This window comes from Chaetodon trifascialis, chromosome 21, assembly GCF_039877785.1.
Source record: "Chaetodon trifascialis isolate fChaTrf1 chromosome 21, fChaTrf1.hap1, whole genome shotgun sequence".
NCBI classification, from domain to species: Eukaryota; Metazoa; Chordata; class Actinopteri; order Chaetodontiformes; family Chaetodontidae; genus Chaetodon; species Chaetodon trifascialis.
Window position 1 is genome coordinate 16765947 of NC_092076.1, and position 25387 is coordinate 16791333.

Genomic DNA, 25387 nt, shown 5'->3' on the forward strand with positions numbered 1-25387 from the left:
AAAGCTCCTGTGCAGCTGTAATTGTAGGCTGAGGAGAAAATGTTGGCTTTTCAAATTGGTCATTGCTTTTCTACTATAGGATGATTTTGAACATCCGCCAGTAAATTATTTAGCATCTTCCATGAGAGAGAAATAAAACGCAACTGAGACTCAAGCAGCAGATACACTTTTACAGGCCGGAGGAACACTCAACAACAAATGCCAGAATATTTCTTGGGCTCAAGGAGAGACTGGCTGTGCAGCCAACCCGCAGAGTGAATACACAACAGTACATACAAATACAAGACGAGACAATTGCACTTCTCTGTGCTGTATGATAGAGGATTTACAAATGTATGCATGGGGAAACCATTTTGCCCATGAGAGAGCAAGAAAATCAAAATAAGGATGACAGAATTAGCTCTTTACTTTAGTGAATGTCAATTATTGAACAATCAAGTTCTGCAAAATCTTTCCAGATACATATGCATCCAGTTTTCAGTGTCTGGTCTGCTGCACTGAAGTTTATATAAATGTTTAATTTGCTCTTTTTACTGGCTGCAAAAGTGATTAGCAGTTAAATTACTTGTATTTAAGTTAAGTGTATACCATAATCCAACTTTAATCCTTGCAATTAACCTGGCCAAAAAGCAGCTGCAAGTTCAGATTGCTGCGTAGATTCATTTCATAATAAATAACTTTTTCCTTTTTTCTTTTGTATGCCCAGCCAGGGGAATAAGCATTCTACTTTATCCACCGTTGCAGCTGCACATTTCTCATCTTTATTTTTTTATTTGCATCCCCTCATCCTTACCCGCTGCCACCAGCAGCACCACCATCACTTCGCAGGCAAACAAGCCTTTTCTGCCCGACATTATCTCCATCCAGAGTCCGCTGGAAAGGAGGTTGAAATGACGGATGCAACCATGGGAGAGAGACCCGGGGACAGTTTATTTACATCCGAAGAGGCTGTGTAAGTTTAGAGGGAAGCCGCTGCGTGTGTCTCCCTCTTTACTTTCACCGACCCCCTCCTCCTCCGCTGGCAGAAATTTATAAAGAACAAAAAATCCGACGAGGGAGGGAGGGGGGTTGATATACGCCGAGGCTGAAATCGAGAGGCGAACCCAGGGAAAGAGGAGTAATTTGTACACGGGACTTTCCCCCTCTTAGTTCCCCAAAAGGAGGGGGAAAAGTCGCAATATTGGAAACGAAAAGGAATGAGCTTCTAAGGGCGTGAAAACGTCTGCAATTGTGGATACTTTATATATTTTTATTTCGAAAAAATATGGCCGAGAACGTTCTGGACTCTGGCCCGCCTTCAGCCAAGAGGCCTAAACTCTCCTCTCCGGCACTTTCCGCCTCCGCCAGCGATGGAAATGGTAAGTATTGTCTCATGATATCATTTGTTACGGTGTCATTTGTTAAGTTTGTTAATTTTCGGCGGCTTGGGTTTACTTGAATGAGGGAGAAGACGCGGGATTACTCCTCTGTTTTTGTCGTAGCTTGCTAATGTTAGCCTGCTAGTAGTGAGTGTGTCGGACGTGAAGAAGAGCTCCCCCAGCTAGCTCGCATGCTAACAGCCATTTTAGCCGGAGGTAGCTCCGTTAGCCACTCGGCTAACGCTAGGCTAGCTAACTGAATGCGGGTCCTAAACTGACGGCCGTGTGTCTAATGAATACTTTAGCCGGGCTGATAATAAGCTCAATGCCAAGCCAACTTATGATAAAGTTTTTGTTGTCTTTCAGTCGTGACAAACTGACAGTCAGCTACAGCCTGTCCCATTCTGTTATTTGAGTTTTCAGGCTTCTACCGTCTAAAACAATCTGTTGTGTTGCCCCATGATAACTCGGACCCTTTCCCAACCAGCGTTAGCTAACGTTACCGTTGATAGTAAAATCAGAGGTTGGGATGGGGATAGCCTTGTGGGGGAGCCAAAATTAGGCCCACGGGTCCGACTGATTGTTGAGCTCAATTTGCCATTGTTGGTGTGTTTTTTGTGGATGGCGTGTGACAGCAGCTGGAATAGTGGCCTGCGAACAAAACTGTGGAGCATGGACAGCGCCATGCCCAGCCACCGCGATATTAACCAGCGAGTCAAGTTAGCAAGCAAATGCTGCTCCAAGCACGAAATAGTCATCCAGATTTCTATACTCGATCATCCACTCAATCATTTTACCTTGAACAACTGCACATTAGACTGTCCACTCGGCTAAGGTTGTCAGTGGCAGTCAGCATCTGTGGAAAGAGACTTTTACTGTTTAGTCATCCAGACGTTGCACACATTTGCGTTACCTTGCACGATGTATTTTGAGGATCAGTGCAGTGCTTTCCATAAAATCATCTGTATTTAAGGGGTGCAATTTATTGCACGCAAGTTTGTCTTCTGAGATTATTTCTGACACTGCCATGCAGAGTGTTTGTACTTAATTTGAGAAATAAAAGCATATGACGAGAAATTGGTACACTTCTTGAGCACCATTGTTTCTGTGCTTGTACTTTCATAAAGGAGTTTGTAAATGTTTGTTTCATATGTTTTCTATTAGTGTATTTTTAGATTTATGGCTATGGCAAATGCAGGTTGTTTTCCCTGGAGATCAATCATTTAACCTAGTCACAGTTCATCAAAAAAAAAAGGTGAATGCCCATCAATAAGTCATTTAAGATGAAAGTCATGTCTTCATATCTTAGTTTACCTGATTATTGACAAAAAATCTAAAATAGTCAGTGTGTAGGTCTATGAAACAGGAAAATTGCTTTTTTGATTTGCAATGAGTAAATGTCTTTTGTAACTTCAAAAAATGAGTTCAACAACTAATTGATATAGAATTGTTGGTTTGGTGAGTCAAACAGTGTGTGGTACCTTACAGTGTACAGAACAGATATCAAGAGTCAATTATATTCTTTACTTTGAGGAATTTGGGGGTGTGTGCTTTTTGGTCATGATGTACGTCTTAATGATACTGAAGTGTACATGATGTCCATCATGTGTCTTTCTTGATTGCCTAAGCTTTGTGCTTTTGAACTTGAACAGTGAGTGTGCGTCTCTACCAACTTGGCTCCATTTTGTGGTGTTACTTCAATGAAATGGTCCATTCGTCACCTTGTCTGCACAAACCTGTCTTTGCAACACGTTGAATCACTTCGCTGGTCAGGGATTCTCTGAGTGAGCAAGCCATGTGGGCGTGTGTTTGCATATATATTTGTGCAGGCAGCTTCTCACACACACACAGACACAAGTTCTTGTGGATCTCACCTGTAGTTTATTGCTCAATTGTTTTTTGCTTGGTGCCTGTTATTCATTTCTGATGGGAGAAAATTGGTCATACACCTCCAAAGAGCTTTTTATCAGTTTTTTAATGACAAGCATGCAATTGCATTTTCACTCAGTCATGCTGAAAAATGAAGGATTATACCAGCTTAACATGGCTGTGGTCCTTTTTGTCCTCCTCTCACCCTTTCCCTGCTTTGTCTCCCATCTCATTGTCTCCCCTCTCCTAAACTTTGCATTTCTTTTCCATTTTAGATTTCGGCTCACTGTTTGACTTGGAGCATGATCTCCCAGATGAGCTCATCAGCTCTAATGAACCAGGCCTGATCAATGGTGGGGACCTCATCCAGTTGCACACCACACTGGGACCAGGACCTGCAGGGCTGGGTCCTGGAGGAGGCAGTGGAGGGGCAGGAGGAATGGGTCTTGGGCTTGGCCCTGGAGGGGGTCCTGGGGGTGTTGGCGGAGGCCAGGATGCAGTGGCCAAGCACAAACAGCTGTCTGAGCTTCTGCGTTCAGGAGCACCCGCTTCAACCCAACAGGGGCACCAAGGAGCTATGGGTAGCCCAGGAGGCCCCACCTTGGGGCAACACTTGGCGAACATGAAGGCATCCCCTGGCCAGGGGCCTCCACAGATGATGGGCCAGGGGCAGCAACAGCACCTCTCCCCTCAGCAGCAGGCCAACATGATACAGCAGCAACAGAATGCTGCAGCTGGAATGATGGGTGGCATGAATAGGGCCATGATGGGAGCGCAGCAGAAAGGCAATAATGGACAGCAGCAGCCAGGCATGATTGGGAGCCAGGTGATGAATGGCTCCCCAAGGATGGGCTTCGGAAATCAGGGGATGGGTGGAAACAGCAACCTGTTGGCTGAGACCCTACAGCAGCAGGGACCTGGGGGCCAGGCCGGGATGAGAGGCCAGCAGCCTGGAGCGATGAACAAGGTAGGGACTCCTCCAATTATAGAAATGTTCTTTTCTAGTGGACATGGTTTAACACTGCTTATGAATCCACTTCATTCATTTTAAAATTTGATGGAATTCAGGCAGTAAATGCTATATTAAGTAAAAATATTCATTTGTGTATTCCAAGCACTTCCTCAGTATCTCATATGTAGAACATCTCACTATCCTCCAGTTAATGCTCAAAAGTCTTTACTACTACCCAAAACCTTAACCTATGAAACAGAAAAATAGACTAATGTGTGCAGACTTAGTTGTATACTGTCATTATTATAGGCATCGTTACTTAGATTTCCTCACTCAGTAAGTAGTTGATGACAGCTAATTTTTTCACATGATTGCTTGAAGGTCAAGATCATATGTTAACATGCAAAACCTGTTCACAAATTCTGTTTTGCTATTGTCTGTCCTTTACCTCAAGCTTTTTTACTGCATGCTCTAGTTTTTTCCCCACTCAGAAAGGGATGCTTTTTTTTCATGTGCAATCACAAAGTAGTGCTTTGGGACCATGACTGTATCTGTGTATTTTAACAACCACGAGTGATGCGCAGCAAGCTTATGCTGGCAGTCGAAGTGCCAGAAAAATGCTCTGCTTGTGTGATTGACAGTCTCACAGGGATGACAGTAAAAATGTTGCAGTGGCAGGCTGATGCTGCCGAATGAATGTGGTGGGGACACTGATGTTTGATTTAGCCATAGAGATCAAAAGCAGTAAGAGGTTTTTCAGGTAAGATATAGGATGCAGTAAAAGAAAAATGCAATGGAACTTGTGAATGTGATGGAAGGAATAGGGAGAGAAAAGAGACAGCGTTACTTATGATGAATAGATCATTAATTTAATAAAAAAAAGAAGTTAAAATAACCCTTTCAGTGTGCAGGGAGAAAACAGGAACTGTTCACGGCAGATTGCTGTTACATTCACATGGCTACAGTTACTGCTGTTGATGTTGAATTTGGTTTGCTTAAGTTTTAGATCACTTTCCAATGATTAAATGACTCATTACTTGATGCTGTAACCTGATTCACTGATTTAGAAGAACATTTTCTCCCTCCAGTAGAATATGACTTAATTGCTGTTGAGCAACAAATAGTGCAAGTGGTAAAAACAGCCAAGATTTAATGTTCTTTTTGGGAAATGAAAACTTCCCTTTAACTTAGGCTTTGATGGAGTTCACTTTGTATGGAAGTAGCCACGTGTCCTGCCCATTTAACAGCTAAGATTTGAGATCTTGCCAACTGTTAGAACACAAAATACTGTTACATGTACAGTTCAAAAGCTGTCACGCAGTGAAATGTGGTGTTACTACTACCCAACTACTACGTAGTTAACTGTCATTTTACTTTGCCTGATGTATCCTACACTACTCTCCTGTACTCTTTACAGCTCTTCATCATTCACCCATTCTGTCTGTGTCCTGATTTTTTTTTTTTCCCCTTTTTCTCCTAGATGGGGATGATGGGGAACCCAGGTGGCCCTTTTGCAGGTCCATATGCAGGGCAGGGAAATCAAGGTCTGGGAGGTGCAGGGCTGGGCCCTCAGCTCCAGAACAAAGGTCCCATGGCCAACAGCCTGGCACAGTTCAGTGTGGACAAGAAGAACCAGCCCATGCAAGGAATGGCTGCCATGGTAGGGAACAAATACAAATTGACTTAAAAAATATGTCGATCCAAGAATGGGTTGTACTGTAATTCTTTTATCAAGTTGGCAGATTTAAGTATCAGCTCAAAAGGATTCCCTCGTCTGTCATCTCTTCCCCCCATGACGCTGTTTTATTGCCCTGTTTCATTTCACTGACCTCACTTGCCTCTCATTGTAAATTAAACACCACCTCTATTTTCTTGTTCCTCTCCCCTCCCCACTCACTGTTACCTTCTTCCTGTTGCCTATTTATTTACTATTCTTGCCCCATCCACGTCATCTTTTTTTTATTTCTTCCCTCTTCACTTACCAGGGCTCCCAGCAGTCACAAACAGGTGTGGGTGGTCCCTCAGGTGCACCTGTGGGAGGGGCCCCAGGGATGGTGGCCAACGCTCAGGCAGGTTTGATGGGTCCCGGTACCCAGGTTCCTGCATCATCTGCTGCAGCTGGAGCACCACCCACAGCTGACCCTGAGAAGCGCAAGCTAATCCAGCAGCAACTGGTACTCCTGCTTCATGCACACAAGTGCCAGCGGCGAGAGCAGGCCAACGGTGAAGTTCGGCAGTGCAACCTGCCCCACTGCCGCACTATGAAGAACGTCCTCAACCACATGACTCACTGCCAGGCTGGCAAGTCCTGTCAGGGTGAGTAGAAGGGATGCTGCGTGCTCCTGCACTCAGTGGATAGCTATGATGTATCTCAGTGTTTGACACCTCACTTCTAAATTACACCAGGCATAGTTGTGCCGCATTCTGGCTGTGTTGCAGCCATTTCTATTCAGTGCTAGCAATTCCACCAGGCACGCCATCGTGCGTTTCAGAAGTGTCACAGGAGAGGCTTTCTGCTCTGCTTCATGGAGAACACGCACCTAGGCTAGTTTTGACGCCACGTCAAGCTGCACAGAGCATATTGAGCCAGGCAGGAAGTCAGACACAGGAATGGTGTTGACAATCCAGTAAATTTTCAAAATAGACCACTGTGCAGACTCCCAATCAACAATGAAAACATCCATCCATCCATCCATCCATCCATTCATTCATTTTCTATACCGCGTATCCCTTTCGGGGTTGCGGGGGGTGCCGGAGCCTATCCCAGCCGTCAACGGGCGAGAGGCGGGGTACACCCTGGACCGGTCGCCAGTCGATCGCAGGGCACAATCAAACAACCATTCACACACTCACACTCACACCTAGGGGCAATTTTACAGTCACCAATTAACCTAATGAGCACGTTTTTGGTCTGTGGGAGGAAGCCGGAGTGCCCGGAGAAAACCCACGCATGCACGGGAAGAACCTGCAAACTTCACACAGAAAGGCCCGACCCGCACGCGCACTACCTGCTGCGCCACCGTGCAGCACAATGAAAACAATTAACAATTAAAACCGACAATAAAAGAAACTATTTACTCCGCCTACTTACCCATGGTAGAAGCACAAATAGCAAAGATCAACAAAATCAAGCACTTTCTACAGCTCTTGGTGGGGTTTGAAGATGCGTGGAGGATGGAACAAAACCGTGACATAGCTGAAACGTGACGCAGTCATACCCGGTACAATATGCGGGTCATCGTTCTGTCACCCTGTACAGCGGTATAGCTCTTAGGCAAACAGCACAGGCAGCATAAGCTATGTAAGTGTGTGACTACACAGAGAATACATGTTAATAGATTTTTAATGAATTTCATAACAGTTTTGTTTGTCTTGTTTATTCAGCAGTTCTTTTTAGGTTAGGCCCAACATCTCTAATTTTATCTTTCATCTTTTACTTCCTTGACCTCACTTTTTTTTTTTCATTCTTGTTCTTCTGCCTCTTTCCCCTCCCTCATATACCTCTGTGATTCCCAACTCTTCCTGTCTTTCTGCCCCTTTTCGTCCTCAGTTGCTCACTGTGCATCATCAAGGCAGATCATCTCCCATTGGAAGAACTGCACGCGGCATGACTGTCCTGTCTGCCTGCCACTGAAGAATGCTGGGGACAAGAGGAACCCGCAGTGTGAGTGTCTGTATCTGACCAAACAACACTATACTTATGCATCCTTTTTTCACACTACACAATGATGTTGTATTGTGTTATAGTTATAATCATCATCAGTTTTACTGTTTTTATGGCATATTATTCACCCTCTGCTCTCTTCTTCTTATGACCTCACAGCTCTACTTGGGGCGGCCACTGCAGGTCTGGGCAGCTCCCTTGGGGCAGTACCTGGTGGCCAACCAAGTGCTCCCAACCTCAACCCTCCAAGCCAGATTGACCCCAGCTCCATAGAAAGAGCCTACGCAGCCCTGGGCCTCACTTACCAGGGAAACCAGATCCAGGCTCAGACTACCCAGCCCAATATGTCCAGCCAAGGCCTCCAAGGCCAGGCTGGCATGAGGCCCCTAAACCCAATGGGTGAGTAAGGTTGCACATTCACTTGCTTCATTCTCCCGGTATTGTTTAAGACTTAATGAGAACTATGTAGAAAGTTAGTTTCTTCATGTGACCTTTCAGAAGAAGGAGTTATAAAAAGTGCCTACCAAAGGCATCTTTCTAAGGACTCCAGATAAGAACAATGTATAATGTCTTGTCATTTCCACGTGTAGGTGCAAATCCCATGGGAGTCAATGGAGGTGTGGGAGCTCCAACTCAGAGTCAACAAGCCAACCTGCTGCAGGATACTATGATGCACCTCAATGTGAATAGCCAAGGGTAAGCACCATAACATACTGTTTGGCACATACCTCGATTTGAAGTGCCCATCACAGAGCTTCAGATTTTCAGTGTTTTACTCAGTTCCCGATCAGACCGGCCACATCTGTATTACTTTAAGAAGTTAATCATTGAAATTATGCCTTCATGTCTCTTCCAGTCTGATGAATGATGCCAGTGGGGTCGGCTCCATGCCCACAGCAGGCCCTCCCTCTGCCACAGGCATGAGGAAAAGCTGGCATGAAGACATTACGCAGGACCTACGAAACCACTTGGTACACAAACTGTAAGTATTAAAGAAGAACTACATTTTTGTTTGCACCAACAAGAATGGGATCTTGTTATTACTAATGTGTGTTAATACAAGTAATATTTTTCAACAATGTGCATAATGAACATACCAAAAATCTGTTAGTAACATTAGCAAACCTTCACAAGGACTGGTGGAGAGATGATAAATGAGAGCTTTTTTCCTCTTCTGTGGCAGTAAGTAGAACACATGGGCTCGTCGACAATTGTACTGTAATCAGAGCTTGACAAGATATTTATTTCTGATGAATGGACACATTAACTATGATAAACAGCACAGCTATAACAATGCACTGACACTTCACAATGATATGCACACTCCCAGTAGTGAGCTGCTAGCCCAGTTACAACACAGGTTTAGATGCCATATCAACTTAAGTACAAGCAGTAACAATTACATAATTTTTCACCTCCTTCCCCTTTTCTTCCTCCTTTTGCTTCCCTCCTCTGTTTGCTCCTCCACCCGCAGTGTTCAGGCCATCTTTCCGACTCCAGATCCTGCTGCCCTCAAAGACCGTCGAATGGAGAACCTGGTGGCCTATGCCAGAAAAGTTGAGGGAGACATGTATGAGTCAGCCAACAGCAGAGTAAGTTGCTCATTGTGCTGCTGGGAAGTTTGTCATGTTACAGTTGTAGCCAGTCTCTCATTTCATCATAGATCAATGTCAAAAGTTAAAAAATTCACAATTCACATGGCAGTGCGAGACGTGAGTGAAAACATAGAGCGTATGAGCCCAACTGATGAATTGCTTTAAGTTTATAGCGGCTCAATGTTCGAGAAGTTTACCCTTGAGCCACATTTTCCTCATTTTGTTCCTATCTTTTTGACAGGCTGAGTACTATCACCTGCTAGCAGAGAAGATCTATAAGATCCAGAAGGAGCTTGAGGAGAAAAGGAGGACACGACTCCAGAAGCAGGGTCTGGGCCTTGGGCCGGCCAGCATGGGTCAGCCCCCCACTGGACTGCCTCCAAGTGAGTGGACATGCAGCATGTGTAGACTTGGATCAGTGCTAATGCTGCACTGCAGGCATTCATGTGAATGATAATTCAATCCAGCAGAATCTGACATTGTGACATTTGTTTTTTTTTTTCATGCATTGAGACTTAAAGCAAACCATGATATGAGACTATAGGCTCAGATTATTTGTATCATATTGTATCATCTTGATGTCCTCTTTTTGCTGTGTTTGGCAGACTTATACTAAGTACATATTCAAGATATACTGTACATTGTGTCGTTTATTATTTATTTATATTTATAGCTATAAATGCGATTCTTTCCTCTGTTACCTTTGCCATGCATTACACTTGTCAAGTGTTTTTTCACTGCTTGGTTGGAGCATTTCCACATTTCCCTCTCTACTGTGCCCAGGTGACGGCTTGGTTTTCTTAATCTTGGGTATCTGCTTTTTTCAGATGGTCCCCTCCCTGAACCATCAATGGTTCGACCAACGGGCCCAAATCAAATGGTCAACAGGATGCAAGGCCCAGGTAAAGAACAATAGGGAACCAGGATGCATTACTGTAATTCATCAGTTTGTGGAAGGACTAGACATGTGACACAATGTATATGTTGTATCAGCCCTAATGTTACTCTAAGTCAAAGAGACTGAAACCTGTTATCACAGGAATGTTTTACTAGTGTTAGAACTGGAGGACTGTAGTGTTTTTTTTTCTCTGGTGTTGACATTGCGTTATGTTTAGGACACTTCATACTTTAAACAACAACAAAGAAAGCTCACTACTGCACATATTTAAGAACAAAATACAATATGTAGTGTTGTCTGCACATGAAATGTCATTGTGTTGTACCATAACATTTGCTGTGTTTTGTCAGGTATGAGTCAGTTCAATCAGATGGGGATGCAGTCTATGGGCCAGAGGTCCACTCCTCCTCTTCCCATGGGAGCATCAGGCAACCAGGTCAGTAGGGAACACAGCAGTGTTTTGTTTTTAATGTGCCAATAAACAAAATTAAGAATCCACCAAATTTTTATACAGTGGCTAACAGAGCACAAAGCACATGAAAATGAATTCTCACAGACTAGCTCCCAAAAAGCTACTTTAATAAATCAACAGGCTTGGCAGAAAACATTGGATACACATTTAAGACCTCTGCCCATTCTGTACCTGTAGATGGGAATGGTCGGAGCCAGGATGGGGCAACCCAATGTCAACCAGCTTCAAAGTCAGTATCTGTCCCAGGGACAGTTTCCAGGCTCAGGACCAGGAGTTGGGACAGCTCAGCCTGGGTTGGCCCAACCTGGAGCACAGGCAGGCATGGCACAGGTAAGATGCATTCAAGTTCTTTTTTCTTCTTTTTCAGTTCTTTTTTTAGTCAGAGATATCTTAGTCGTCAGTGTGTGGTAAGTTACATTTAAATAACTAAAGACCGAGGTTAGCACAAATAGTAAGTAAAAAATGTGTCTTAGTTTAAGATGCAAGTGTTTTTGTTAATTTCATTACACAAACCTAAATCAACAAAATAACATCTAGAAAGAACTGTGAATTTCTAGGCATTCCCAAGAGTGATCATCATAAATGCTTAATATTCTTCTTAAACTATACTTTTTACTGACCTCTTTCTGTCTGTCGTCTCTTTCTTTACCTTCATTCTCTGCTATCCTCAGACGCAGATGGGCACTCCACCCTCCCTACCAGTTGCTAGTCCTCTAGCACAGCCAGGTTCAGCCAGTGGTCCTGGTAGTGTCTCCGCAGTGGGGCCGATGGGTCCTCAGAGCGTGGGTGGTGCAGGTCCCAACTCAGCTGTTGGAGCCCCTGCTTCCTCAATGACTCCATCTACCACAAACCAGCAACCCAACTCCATCCCCCACTTAGCAGCCATGCGTGGAAGCTCGCCCTCCCCTGCTCACAGCCGATCTCCTACACCTCACCAAACACCCCCCAGACTAGCTGGGTCCCAGACCCCACAGCCACACACCCCTAATGCGCCACAGCTGGCTCCACCTTCAGCCCCCCAGCAGAACCAGCTTGGACAGGGTCCCGGCTCCAACAAGTCCCTCCAGCAGCAGCACATGGGGCCAGCTGGTTCGACCACTCCATCTCACCCTGGTTTGTCGTCCAGCTCAACGCCGCACGGTTCTCAGCTGCCACGCACTCCGGTCAGTGCTATTTAGCCTTTTACATACTTGCACATTTTAACCTTAAGACCAGTCCACCTTATTCCACAGATTCCATTGATCCTGTAGCAATAACTCATGTCCTTGGTTTGCTTGAATCTCCCCCTGCCTTCTGTGTTGCTCAGTCTTTATCATGAGACCAAACATTGTTACCTTTGCCTTACTGAAACCTTAATCTTTTCTGTATACCCTCTTATTTGATTGTTTGTTTACATTCTTGCATAACTGTTTCATATTTACTATTACCATGCACCTGAGTTTGTTTCTGTTTCCCTCTCTAGCTGTCCCAAAAGGGTTCATTTCCAGCAGACAGCCAGGCCCTGACTCCAGCCTCTGTCAGCAGCCTGGACACTTCCTCCCAGCAGCCACAGTCGGACACTTCAGCTGCCAACCTCGACCCCAAGATGGAGGTCAAGCAGCAGGATGAGGAGGAGGAGAGCGATACTGGCAGCTGCTCCAAAGGAGGGAAGCTCAGCAACCTCAAAACAGAGGAAAAGCCTGTGAAATCAGAGCTGAAAAAGGAAGAGTGTTCTGGAGAGGGAGGTAAAGGTGTTCCCATGGAGACATCGTCAACAACACCAACGGTGGCCGTGAAGACGGAAGACAGGAAACCGGAAGTAAAGCAGGAGGTGAAAGAAGAAGAGGAGATGTCAGAGACGGCTGCACCACAGGCTTCAGTGAAAAAGAAGAGTAAGGAGAACTTTGTTTTTTCAGAAAACTTGAACTTCTGATCCCATATGCACTTTTTAACCATTTCCTTATATATCATTATTCATCCAGATTGGGTGTATTTTCTTTTTTGTAATCATGGAATCCAAAGGTTTTTTTTTCTTTTCTGATCACGTGTTCATCCTGTTCTCTTCTCTGATCTTTATTTCCTCCCAGTCTTCAAGCCAGAGGAGCTTCGTCAGGCCCTGATGCCCACACTTGAGTCTCTCTACAGACAAGATCCAGAGTCCCTGCCTTTCAGAATGCCTGTAGACCCACAGCTGCTGTGCATACCTGTACGTATCCCTGCTGGGGTTGAAATGTATTTGTTCCTGTGCCTTGTTCTCAACTGCACTGCCCCTGTCAGTGTTCCCCATGTCTCTGCATGTATTCTTGTCCACACTTGCTTAATTGAAACTGCAGCCCTCTGTACCATCTGTGGTGTAGTTGCCCCACTGTGGGAGAATTTGGGCGGAAATTCAGCATGTCTTGACTGCGGCTGTTTGTGTTGTTTGGTTTTTTTATACCAATTTTTTCAGCATGTCTTGGTGTACTTGTGTAGAAATTTAACTCACAAAAACTGGGACAGAAGTTATAAGTGCTCATGCTGATTGTGTTCTTGCAGGACTACTTTGAGATTGTGAAGAACCCCATGGACCTGTCGACTATCAAGAGAAAGCTGGACACAGGTTTGTACTTTTGTCACTCTGCTTATATTACTCTGATTATGAAAAAGAATAATTAGGGATCCTGTTTGTTTAAACCTCACAAAAATAAGATGACTTAGGCCTGATTCAGGTTACGAGATTTTTTTTGTCTGAAACGACTGTCAGATGTGTGTCAGATTTTTACGTTCACACTGCCAGAAACTCGTGCTGTGTCTTGGTCGCGTTACTGGTCAAACTGCACGCATGACCACGATCGATCACGCACAAATTCAGATGTCATCAGGGAGGTGGGTGAAGCAGCTGTCAAACTGGGCACAATGTTATGACCGCACGGCAGCTACTCTCCTGGCTGATGAAGTGCTTCTCGCCAATATTTGTCTTTTTTTGACTCGGCCATGGTAATCCCTCAAGGAAACAGTTGCCACTGCTCAACGAACTTCTCCTCTTTTTCTCTGTCTTACCTGATGGCAGCAACCTCAGCATCCCCCCTCCTCCTCGCTGTCGTTACCTGACTCTCCTGCTCTGCTGTGTGCAATTTTTAGGGGCTCTGTTCATTTTGGCCCAACATCTTTTTTATTTATTATTTCTCGTGGCACTAGCTTGATAACAGCTAACTGTGGCAGTTTACTTCAGAAAGTATTTTATTTACCAGCTGTAATATCAAATCACAGCACTTAAGAACGGCAGTACATATCAAAATTGGGACCTGGTTGAAGGCCAGAAAAAAACAGATGCTCCAGTCAGACAACTGTCTTAAGTTTGGAAAGTTTTCTCAGTCCATCATTCCTTGCGTTTTTTTTGTTTTTTTTTTGGCTGTAGGTCAGTACCAGGATCCCTGGCAGTACGTGGATGACATCTGGCTGATGTTCAACAACGCCTGGCTGTACAACCGCAAAACATCCAGAGTCTACAAGTATTGCTCCAAGCTGGCTGAGGTTTTTGAGCAAGAGATCGATCCTGTCATGCAGAGCCTTGGTTACTGTTGCGGGAGGAAGGTGAGACAAAGTGCTACAAGAATGACTAGATGGGTGGATATGAAAATGTATGTGTAGGTCTGATGATGAGACAAAACAAAGTTGCGCTTCATATTAGCATTAAGTACTTTTTTTTTTTTTTAACAAAACTAAGCCAATCACAGATTAGCTTAGCTCCTCTCCGTTGGGCAAGTTTTTTTAACACTAATGTGGATCTAGGTTCATTTCAACAGTAGGACTGGCTCTGTCTTCATAAACATATTTCATTTTCATACATTTCATCACATATTTTGCAGTCTTCTTCAGTCATTTATTCAGGCAAACAGGGATTTGTACATGAGAATGATGACAATTCCACAATGAGTCCATAAACTCGGGTCTTGTTGGGGAAACCATGATTATGTTTCACTTTAATTTTATCACCAGTGGAAGTTGAGGAAATCTTTTTTTTGTATGAGTGTGATGAGCTTTGATTAGCTGAGATGAGTCACTAAAGTCACTGTTGTTGATAGCCAGAGATTAATATGTTTATGTTTATCTCTTTTCCCCCCATCCATCAGCTGGAGTTCTCTCCTCAGACACTGTGCTGCTATGGAAAGCAGCTGTGCACTATTCCCAGAGACGCTGCTTACTTCAGCTACCAGAACAGGTATGGAGGGAGGGAAATGCCCGTCTCATAGAGGGTGGAGGCACAACTAGATGGAGCCGTCAGTTAATTAGGAAGGGATTATAGTAGAGATTAATTGGAAAAGATTTATACAGCCTATAAAAATAATAGTATTTGCCACATTTTCTCTTACAAAGTGTTCATCTGATAAATTTTGTTTCCTTAAACACGTCCCTTCACTTCATGTTGTCTGTTCTTAGACCTCCGTGTGATGCCTAATGCGATGGCATTTTAACAGTCGGTCCTCTATTACATTCTTTAAGCTGTTCTAGGTGTCATTAAACTAAACTCTGAATAATTCCTCAGCACTGAATGTTTAAAAAGAAAATATTTGTTTGTGTTTGCAGAAAAAGCTGCACACACAAAGCAAAGAAAATGTCCCGTTTCTCTGCTGCTGTTATCTGAAGTTATCTTTCTTTTGAACGCTCCATAGTGGTACAGTGGGCATTTTCTGTGTGGAAGAAGCACCAGATTCCTCCTGTCTTCTGTGTTTCACACCTATGAAAGCCTAACATGAATGTGAAAGGACCGACTATAAAATGAGCTGCTTGAATGAATGAACAGCTGAGCAGTTGTCTGTGCCTTCTTGTTCATATTTGTTCAGTGTCTGTATTATGTCCTGTGCTGCAACTTCCTGCTCCAGTTCCCTCCTCACATTTAGCTCCCGTTGATTCTGCTCCTGCTCTGCCAGCTGTGATGGTGGTTGTTGTTGCTCATCCTCTCATGTCCAAATTGCTAATCTGTGCTTTGCCTCGGCTCTCTGCTGTGTGTTGTCTTGGATGTTTGTCTCGTCTTGTTCCCGGTCCATATGACTTGTCTGTCTTCCCTTCCAATGGCTGTGATATCAACATTGGCTTGCTTTTGCCTTGACCAACCATGCACCTCCAAACTCATCCCCTCACCCTCACCCCTCAAAATCATGACTGGCTGTTGCGATGACGACTTCTGCTGTGCTGCACTCCCACTTCCTGCTTGCTCCGCTTGTGGCACCCTACCTTGCCCATGTCCTGTACCAATTGGTGACTGCCCTCCCATGCGCTGTCTGTGGTTGACTGTGCTGTGGGGAACGGCGTAGTTCACCAAAATTTGGGCTTCTTGCTGACAGGTACCACTTCTGCGAGAAGTGTTTCAACGAGATCCAGGGAGAGACGGTTTCCCTGGGGGACGACCCCACCCAGCCACAGACGTGAGTAATGGTTCTTTTCAATAAGTTAGAATTTCTTTTATGCTCTTGAAAAGTGATCAACCTGGCATTTATTTTCATGAACTAACTAGCTCCAGTCTTCCAGCTCGGGTCCTGATTGTATTAGCTTTGCTTTTCTTTTTTTTAAAACCATATTTGACTATTAAAACTTTTACAGTGGGGACAGATGGTGTAGCTTGTACTCAATAGCTTTGTTTTCATTGGTGTATTTTCACAATTTCCTCGTTGTTCTACATATTGTAACACACACTATTAATTAATTTCAGATCGATTAACAAGGATCAGTTTGAGAAGAAGAAGAATGACACACTGGATCCTGAACTGTAAGTTGCTCACCAAATGTCAAATCTTAACATTGGGAAAGAAGACGTAACCAAATATGTCATTTGTATCTTCATCTTTGTCCCTCTTTTCAGGCTTGTTGAATGTATGGACTGTGGGCGCAGGATGCATCAGATTTGTGTCTTGCACAACGACACAATCTGGCCAATGGGGTGAGGAGCAATTTCTGTTTTCAGCTGTTCTCAAGGTTCATTAGCTAAATATTGTTTTTTTTAATTTTTTTAATGTCATTTGACTCTTATTCGACTCTTTTTCAGTTTCGTATGTGACGGCTGTTTAAAGAAGGCAAATAAGACAAGGAAGGAGAACAAGTATTCTGCCAAGAGTAAGTGGCAGTGCTTCTTGAGGTTCTGTCCCATGTTATCCCAATGTTATGATTTCCACATGTGTAACCCTTTCAAATGGTATACTGAATATGCGTTCAACCTCCATTTGACCTATTCATGTGAGACTGTAAACTAAACTAACTAAACTAAAATGCAATGCCTGGGTCTCCGTCATACAGGGTTACCACAAACAAAGTTGGGCTGTTATCTGGAGACAAGAGTAAATGACTTCCTGAAGCGTCAGAGCCACCCGGAGTCTGGAGAAGTCACCATTCGCGTCGTCCATGTCTCTGACAAAGTGGTGGAGGTTAAACCAGGCATGAAGTCCAGGTACCAGAACACGTTATGGGGCTTGAACATGAACAAATGTTTCTCTTCCCATCCAGAGTTGGAGATGCAGTCAAACGTAACCTCACAACAAACCCTTATCACATTCAACGTGATGAATCATAAAACATGGCTTCTGTATTTTTTTTGAATAATTTTAAAGAATTGTATGTAAATATAGAAGATTACTTTTTTTTTACATTTCGGCCATCAACTAAGATCATGGGTACATTTTTAAATTGAAGGATTCTTTAATTTTAGAATTTGTGTTGATTTAAATAAGTATGGAATATTTTCTAAATGTCTGTTTCTCTATTTTACAGTCAGTAAGTCTAGACTTGTGTTTTTGTCTACAGATTTGTGGACAGCGGAGAGATGTCGGAATCTTTCCCATACAGGACAAAAGCCCTTTTTGCTTTTGAGGACATTGACGGAGCAGAGGTCTGCTTCTTTGGCATGCATGTTCAAGAGTATGGATCTGACTGCCCTCAGCCCAACCAGAGGTAAGGACATATCAGAAACATTATTTAACCAACCAACCATTATTTTAACTAACCAGCTTTTGTGATGTATTAATATTTCCCTTTTTCACCCAATCAGACGAGTATACATCTCCTACCTGGACAGTGTACACTTCTTCAGGCCTCGCAGTCTAAGAACAGCAGTCTACCACGAAGTCCTCATTGGCTATTTGGAGTATGTCAAGAAATTGGGGTAAGTGCTGCTACTCTAAGGAAACATTTATTATGGTCATTACTGTCTGGATGCTTACACAGTTTTATTTGTCACATTACAAAGGCACTGTATGTGTATATGTATATCTGTATATGAATTTTGCTCATTGTGCACTGTCTCATGTGTACTCCTTAGCTACACCACTGGCCACATCTGGGCCTGCCCGCCTAGTGAAGGGGACGACTACATCTTCCACTGTCACCCTGCAGATCAGAAGATCCCAAAGCCCAAACGCCTCCAGGAGTGGTATAAGAAGATGTTAGACAAAGCTGTGGCTGAGCGGATAGTGCACGATTACAAGGTAGACATAGATGTATTCAAATTTGCTTTTATATATGTGCTGGAGAAATGTTCATTTTTGTGATTCAGGATTTGATGCAGACGCTGTTCTCTGATACTGCTCTAGTGTGGAGTGTGTACTACTCATGCAGAACACTAATGTTGTTTTCAATTTACTCCAAAAGGATATCTTCAAGCAGGCGACAGAGGATCGTTTGACCAGTGCCAAAGAGTTGCCTTACTTTGAGGGTGACTTTTGGCCCAATGTGCTGGAGGAAAGTATCAAAGAGCTGGAGCAGGAGGAAGAAGAGCGGAAAAGGGAGGAGAACAGCACTTCCAATGAGAGCATTGATGTAAGAATGCTATCTGTACTCCATGTACTGTCTCCATGTACTGTATATTTTGCTCTGTGGCAGAGGGGAGGAAAAAAGGCTGGCAATTATGAAGAAAGGTTTGTTGGCGGTGTGTGTAAACATATGACCTTGTTTCACCAGGTGATCTCTGATATTCCTCCTTCTGTTTTGCACAGGACACAAAAAGTGACAGTAAAAATGCAAAGAAGAAGAACAACAAGAAGACAAGTAAGAACAAGAGCAGCCTGAGTCGAGCCAATAAGAAGAAGCCAGGGATGCCCAATGTTTCTAATGACCTTTCACAGAAACTCTATGCCACTATGGAAAAACACAAAGAGGTATGAGGAAAAAGAAACGATACATTGCCTATACTTTTCTCAAATATCTGCATCTAATCACTGTCAAGCAACATACTGAATGACTGGAATCTAGCTGAATTATTGACGACATTTCACTCTGAATTTTGGCATCAGTGCTAGTACAAAGCTGCATTAACACATTTTGCCTGGCTCTGATCTGTTTGCCCCTCTTTTTCCTGTCTTAGGTGTTCTTTGTGATCCGGCTGATCGCAGGCCCCATGGCAAATGCCTTGCCCCCTATTGTAGATCCGGATCCCCTGATGGCATGTGACCTCATGGATGGCCGTGATGCTTTCTTGACATTAGCCCGGGACAAACACCTGGAGTTCAGCTCACTGAGGAGGTCCAAGTGGAGCTCCATGTGCATGTTGGTGGAGTTGCATAACCAAAGCCAGGACCGCTTCGTCTACACTTGTAATGAATGCAAGCACCACGTGGAGACTCGTTTCCACTGTACTGTCTGTGAGGTGAGTTGGGGAGGGGTTGGTATGGTTTGTGGTACTAACAAAAGAAAAAATGTAGCTTGTAGAATTTGTTACGTGACTGTACAACATACTACACGTCACTTCTAAACATTTATAACTGACATTCATGTCATCCTTCACAGGATTACGACCTTTGCATCACATGTTACAACACTAAGGGCCACGAGCACAAGATGGAGAAATTAGGCCTCGGTTTGGATGATGAGAGCAGCAACCAGGCTGCCGCTACCACACAGAGCCCTGGAGACTCTCGTCGCCTCAGCATCCAGCGCTGCATCCAGTCCCTCGTCCACGCCTGCCAGTGTCGAAACGCAAACTGCTCTCTGCCGTCCTGCCAGAAAATGAAACGTGTTGTTCAGCACACAAAAAGCTGCAAGAGAAAAACCAATGGTGGCTGCCCCATTTGCAAGCAGCTTATCGCGTTATGTTGCTACCATGCTAAGCACTGTCAGGAGAACAAGTGCCCAGTCCCGTTCTGCCTAAACATCAAGCACAAGCTCCGCCAGCAGCAGCTGCAGCACAGGCTCCAGCAAGCCCAGATGCTAAGAAGGAGGATGGCTAGCATGCAGAGAGTGGGCCAGGCCACTCCTGGAGGAGCCCCTGGGGGCAATGGCCTTCCCTCACCGGGAGCCAACAATGGAGCCACTGGTCCTGGTACACCTACATCTGTGGGTACACAGCCTCCTACTCCACAGACACCCACGCAGGGGAACATCCCTGCACTTCCTCAGCAGCAGGGAGTGGGGATGAGTGGAATAGGAGGAATGGGAACTCCAGTCCAGCAACAGCAGGTTCAGCAGCAAGGTGGCCCCATGCCCCCTCAACACCATCTCCATCAGTTTCAACCAGGTGGTGGAGGTGGAGGGGGGATGATGAACTCTCCTCAGCAGCAGATGGTGCCTCAGCTCCAGCAGCAGCCTCCCAATGTCCAGCAACTCCAGCAGCACCCTGGTGGTTTGCCTCCATACAATCCAAGGCCACCTGGAGCGTCTCCTCTCCACCAGTCTCTCGGAAAACCTGGACTGGGTCCAGCCACCCCACCCCAGCAGCAGCAACAACCCAACCAGGGCCAGGGGTCCATGCCTGTACAGAGCCAGCAGCAAGGGCCCCCTCTGGCTGCTGTAGAGACAGCCCTAAAAATCCAGCGCCTAGCAGAGACCCAGAGACAGATGGCTCAGGCCCAAGCCCAGATACGTGGCTTGGGTCAGGGCGGCATGATACCCCCACATGCTCATCATCAAAACACCCAGGGCCAGATGGGCATGGCCCACATTGGGGCCCAGGGCATGCCCCCCCAGGCTCAGGGAGTTGTTGGCCGGACTATGTTAGACCCACAGCAACAGGGAATGCTAGCAGGGATGCAGCAGGGTGGCCCACAGTCACAGTTGCCACCTCAAGTTCAGCAGCAGCTCCAGCAGGTCCAGCAGGGAGGTGGTGGACAACTTCAGGCAGCAAACCAGCAGTGGGGTGCTGGGGGACCAGCCATGAACCCACAACAAAGGCCAGGCATGATGGGTCACATGGCACCACAGCAGCCGCCAGCGGTTGCTCAGCAACAACAGCAGTCAATGAATCAGCAACAACCGCAACCAGGAAACCGTGGGCTGATGCAGGTAATGGGTGTATCAGGAGGGGCAGCAGGGGTATCTGCTTCAATAGCAGGAGCAGCTGCATCAGGAAACCTACCCCAGGCAGCACTACAAGACCTCCTGAGAACACTGCGCTCCCCAAGCTCACCCCTCCAACAGCAGCAAGTCCTGAACATCCTTCGTTCCAACCCAACCCTTATGGCCGCTTTTATCAGGCAGAGAGCAGCCAGGTACCAAGGAGGTCAGGGGGGCCCTGGAGGAGGGCCTCCGCAAGGGGGCCCTGGAGGTGTGAGGTTCCAAGGGGCTGCTGGAGGGCTGCCTGTCGTAGGAGGGCCTGGGGCTAACCAGCTTGCTAACATGGATGGACAACAGCAGGTCAATGTGAGCCAGGCAGGACAACCAGGGATGAACATGGCTCAGGGTGGGACAGGTGGAGGGAATATGCCTACCATGGCTCAGCTTCAGCAGTTACAACAGCAGCAACAACAGCGCCCAATGTTGCCCGGGAATCTACAGCAACAGCAAATGGCTGCATTACAGCAGCAACAGCAGCAGCAACAACAGGGCGCAATGCAAGCAGGGCAGCAAGGCAACATGACCAATATGACTCCACAATTCAGAGAGTTGTTGATGAGAAGACACCTGCAGCAGCAGCAACAACAGCAACAGCAGCAGCAGCAGCAGATGGGAAACCTCGGGCAGTTCCAGCAGCCTCAAGGTCTCCAGCAGCAGCAAGGCCAGCAAGGCTTCATGCAGGCTGGTCAGGGACAACCGGGGCTACCGCCCTCTTCCCAACCCCAGCCTGGAGGTGGAGGTGTAGGGGGACCCCAGCAGCAGCAAGGAGGACCGCAAGGTGGGCCAGGACAGCTAGGCCAGCAGCAAGGGTACACTAACTCTATGTCTCAAGTAGCTGCAGTGCTCCAGCAAAGGCTTCAGCATCAGATGCAGATGCAGCAACAACAACAGCAGCAGCAGCAGCAGCAAAATTCAATGGCTGGCCATCAAGGACAAGATGGAGGGCCTGGTGGAGGCACTGGAGGACCAGGAGGACCTCCAGGTGGACCAGGGCAGGGGCCACAACAGCAAGGTGGAGTTGGCGGAGGGGGTGGTGGGCCCCCACTGCCGCAGACGTCCCAAGGCATGCTTCACCAGAACATCCACCAGAGGCTTCTGCAGCAGCAGCACCTTGGTGGGGGCTCTCCGGCCCAGCACAGCAATCCCATGAGTCCCCAACAGCCGATGGCACAGTCCCCCCATCTCCAAGGACAAGGAGGACTTGGTCCAGCAGGATCGCTCAGCAGTCAGGTCAGGTCACCTCAGCCCTCGCCAAGGCCACAGTCGCAGCCCCCACATTCTAGCCCGTCCCCTCGCATGCAGCCCTCGTCCCAGCCTCAGCCTCAGCCCTCACCTCATCGCATCTCCCCGCAGACCCAGACTGGCTCACCCCACCCAAGCCACCTAAGCCAGCATCACCCCAGTATGGCACCACCCCAACCTCCACAACCCCAGCAGCAAGCGTTATCTCAGCAGCAGCAGCCAGGTAGTTCTGTGGATCCTGGTCAGTTCAGCTCAGACCAGAACTCCATCATGTCCCAGCTGAGTGGGATGACAGGGATGCATGGTGGGCAGGGGGGACAGTCTGACATGTTGGGTGGGAATAATAACAGCAGCAACAACAACCAGGAGCTGGGAACGAACATTAACCACAACAGTCTAGACCTTATGTAGCCTTGACTCCATACTGTCTCTATGTCTTGATGCTCTGATCAGTTGCCCCAAATGACGAACAGCCATGAAAGGAGAGCGAGGTGGGACTACGGCTTTGGGGTTTTAGAAGTTTTTATTTTTTATTTAAATATTTTTGTGATGTATAAATAAGAACTGAAGCTTCCTTCCTATGGGAGATGCAACATAAATCTTAGAAGTCAATAAATGAATAAATTAAAACAATGGTAAGTTATTGCTGTTAATATATATCTATATATTTTTGCCAATTGTGTACAAAAAGGTGGAAGGGCAGTGTTTCAGGTTGAAGATATTTCTTCCTTAGTCTATGACACAATATTTTTGGGGACTGAGATTTTTGCCTTTTTATGAATATTTTTAAGATTTTAAATGTGGCTAAAAATTAAAGCGAGTTGACACGATGTACCTTTTTTATCATTTTGTTTTCCTCCTCAATTTACCCAGTCATGATTACAGTCTATTTTGAAGAGTAAGCATATTTTATTTCTGACCCCCCAACATCAACATATCTTCTGTTAAAGGACTTGTCTTCTGGACCGTTTTCACAGCAGTGTACATTTTACAGCGACTGCAACTTTCGCTTACAGTTTGTTTCATCTGATCGGATGGAGGGAGGGGGCGTTAAATGCAGTTTGATTTTGCCAGGTTTCCTAGTTTGTTTTTTTGTTTGTTTGTTTTCCTTGACAGGGTTCATAGGTTGGAATTAAACCTCATCAGTGTTTTGGGGAGTGGTCGACACTGACCATGGGTTTGGCCATATTTTTCTGCAAACGATGGCCAGATCCACAGAACAAACCCTTGCACCTGTGGGCCACCTCTCCACCCTCCATCTTCAGTTGTCCTATGAATGTCCACACCTTCCTGACCCCCCCCACCCCCCTCTGTGTTTTGCCGTTTGGAGCTGGCTGATGTTAAAAGGTTGTGTGTGTACATATATTACAGCCTTGTTTATGAACTGTGACACTGAGAAAGTTGTCCCTTTTTTGGGCTGCATAGGTTTAAGAAAATCCTGCCTGTACCCTCAAACCCCCGACGGTTTCCCTCTGAGTAATCTTTTCTCTCTTTGCCCTTTGTTCCTCACGACTGCCTCTCAGCCACAAGATTTACTTCAATGTTAGTACTGTACAAAGTAAGAAATGGTGGACTTGGATACTGTTTTTTGTAATGAAAGTGAAAGATGTAAAAAAAACAAACAAAAAAAAAAACAAGAAAAACAAAACAAAAAAACAACAACCCTGTACATACTTTAAAACCTTATGAGCAGAGAAATTTTCTGCTGCTTGTTTCCCCTCTTGTTTGATTGGATATTTGCTGTATCTGTTAAAAAAAAAAAAACCTACAAAAAAAAACTTCAGAAGTACTCCTGAGCTACTGTACAGTATTGAGATTTTTTCTAAAAGGTACAGTATGGGGTGTAGTAGGTCACAAGCACCAATGCGCCTTTTTCTGTGTATTTTTGACAAGGTTTTCGGGAGGAAGGGGTTATTGCAACAAGTCACACACCTGAACAATCTCAAAACATGGACGTGAGAGCTGCAGGAATTAGAGCTGATGCAGAGGTTGGTTAGAGGTGTGATCTGAAAGAGTTTAAATTTGGTCATTTAGCTTTTTATGAAGAGGACTGAAGACACAATATTCACATGCTCACTATTTTTTCTCAAAAGGTTGGGCTTGCTGGGTATGGGGAGGGGACGCATCAGAACCAGGTGGCAATATATCTTGAGACTTATTTTATAAGAAAAACAAGGAAAAACTGTCTTTTATATATAGATATATTATTTAATTTTATTTTTTGGAAATAAAACTTGAAGCTACAGGAATTATTAGATAAAAACATGTTTTGTTTTGTATTAAAGATGTTATGGTGATGCAAAAAGACACTGCAGACAGTCATTCAGTTTGCCCCGGGGAGGCCGTGGAGTATATTATACCATCCTTTTTAAGAAATGTTTCATGTACATGAATATAGTTGTAAACATACTGAATCACTGTACAAACCGATGGCAACTGAACAAATAGTTTTGTTTTAATCATTTCTTCTCCTAAAAAGAGACTGGAAATAAGACTATTTAAATATTTGTTTAGTATTCAAATGGAATCTTTGACCACTTTTTCGTTCTTCTTGTTAACAATTTTTGGTGCTTGCTGAGAGAAAGCAAAAATAACTGTTGCTCCATTTTCATTAGTTTCTTTTCTTTTCTTTTTTTTTTTAAGTTATTTTGGTGGTCTGATTGTTTTTTTGCCAATAAATTAATTGTACAATAAAGTATGTTTGTACCATTGGAAAAATACTTGGTTGTTGCTTCCTTTTTCAAGTGTACCATATTTCCTGTAGGTAAATAATTGATTATTTAACAATTTAACATACATTTTAAACAATCAGTGGAATTTCATGCTATTTGTAGATTGTGGAAGAGTCTCAATGTTTCACATTTTAAAACTTTATATTCACAACTATGAAATTGGTTTTAAATTAGAGCTGGACCAATCAGGCTGATTGATCTACATCTGTATCTAAATCTAAGCGATCACTTCGAAAAATCAGCTGATACCAAATTTTTGTGTCAGCCTCAAAAATCCAGTTATCAGTTAGGATGTATTTAAGTACATGTAAATAAGAGCCTGCAAAAAGTATT

The 25387-nt window shown here is 44.8% G+C and overlaps 1 protein-coding gene across 2 annotated transcripts; it reads left to right on the forward strand.

Moving 5' to 3' along the window:
• Window positions 1–1058: 1058 nt before the first annotated feature.
• ep300a (E1A binding protein p300 a) lies at window positions 1059–25029 on the forward strand. 2 transcript variants are annotated; one of them, XM_070989965.1, is made up of 31 exons: window positions 1059–1358; window positions 3503–4194; window positions 5660–5839; window positions 6165–6495; window positions 7730–7849; window positions 8003–8242; window positions 8434–8539; window positions 8700–8825; window positions 9318–9435; window positions 9680–9821; window positions 10266–10340; window positions 10687–10772; window positions 10986–11138; window positions 11480–11971; window positions 12271–12679; window positions 12875–12993; window positions 13323–13386; window positions 14185–14360; window positions 14900–14988; window positions 16112–16192; window positions 16477–16533; window positions 16627–16704; window positions 16810–16877; window positions 17058–17208; window positions 17562–17708; window positions 17806–17919; window positions 18076–18241; window positions 18405–18572; window positions 18749–18910; window positions 19117–19398; window positions 19539–25029. In XM_070989965.1, the coding sequence occupies exons 1-31, from the start codon at window positions 1265–1267 to the stop codon at window positions 22731–22733; spliced, it is 8481 nt and encodes a 2826-aa protein (XP_070846066.1). In that variant the 5' UTR covers window positions 1059–1264; the 3' UTR covers window positions 22734–25029. The 2 variants fall into 2 exon arrangements, with proteins under 2 accessions (XP_070846066.1, XP_070846067.1); XM_070989966.1 differs by having other exon boundaries at window positions 7730–7843.
• Window positions 25030–25387: the final 358 nt, after the last annotated feature.

Coding starts and splice junctions, on each gene's coding strand:
- ep300a (XM_070989965.1), top strand. CDS start 1,265: ATGGCCGAGAACGTTCTGGACTCTGGCCCGCCTTCAGCCAAGAGGCCT. Junction 4,195..5,659: donor AGCCTGGAGCGATGAACAAG/GTAGGGACTCCT, acceptor TTTTTCTCCTAG/ATGGGGATGATGGGGAACCC. Junction 18,242..18,404: donor GGATAGTGCACGATTACAAG/GTAGACATAGAT, acceptor TTACTCCAAAAG/GATATCTTCAAGCAGGCGAC.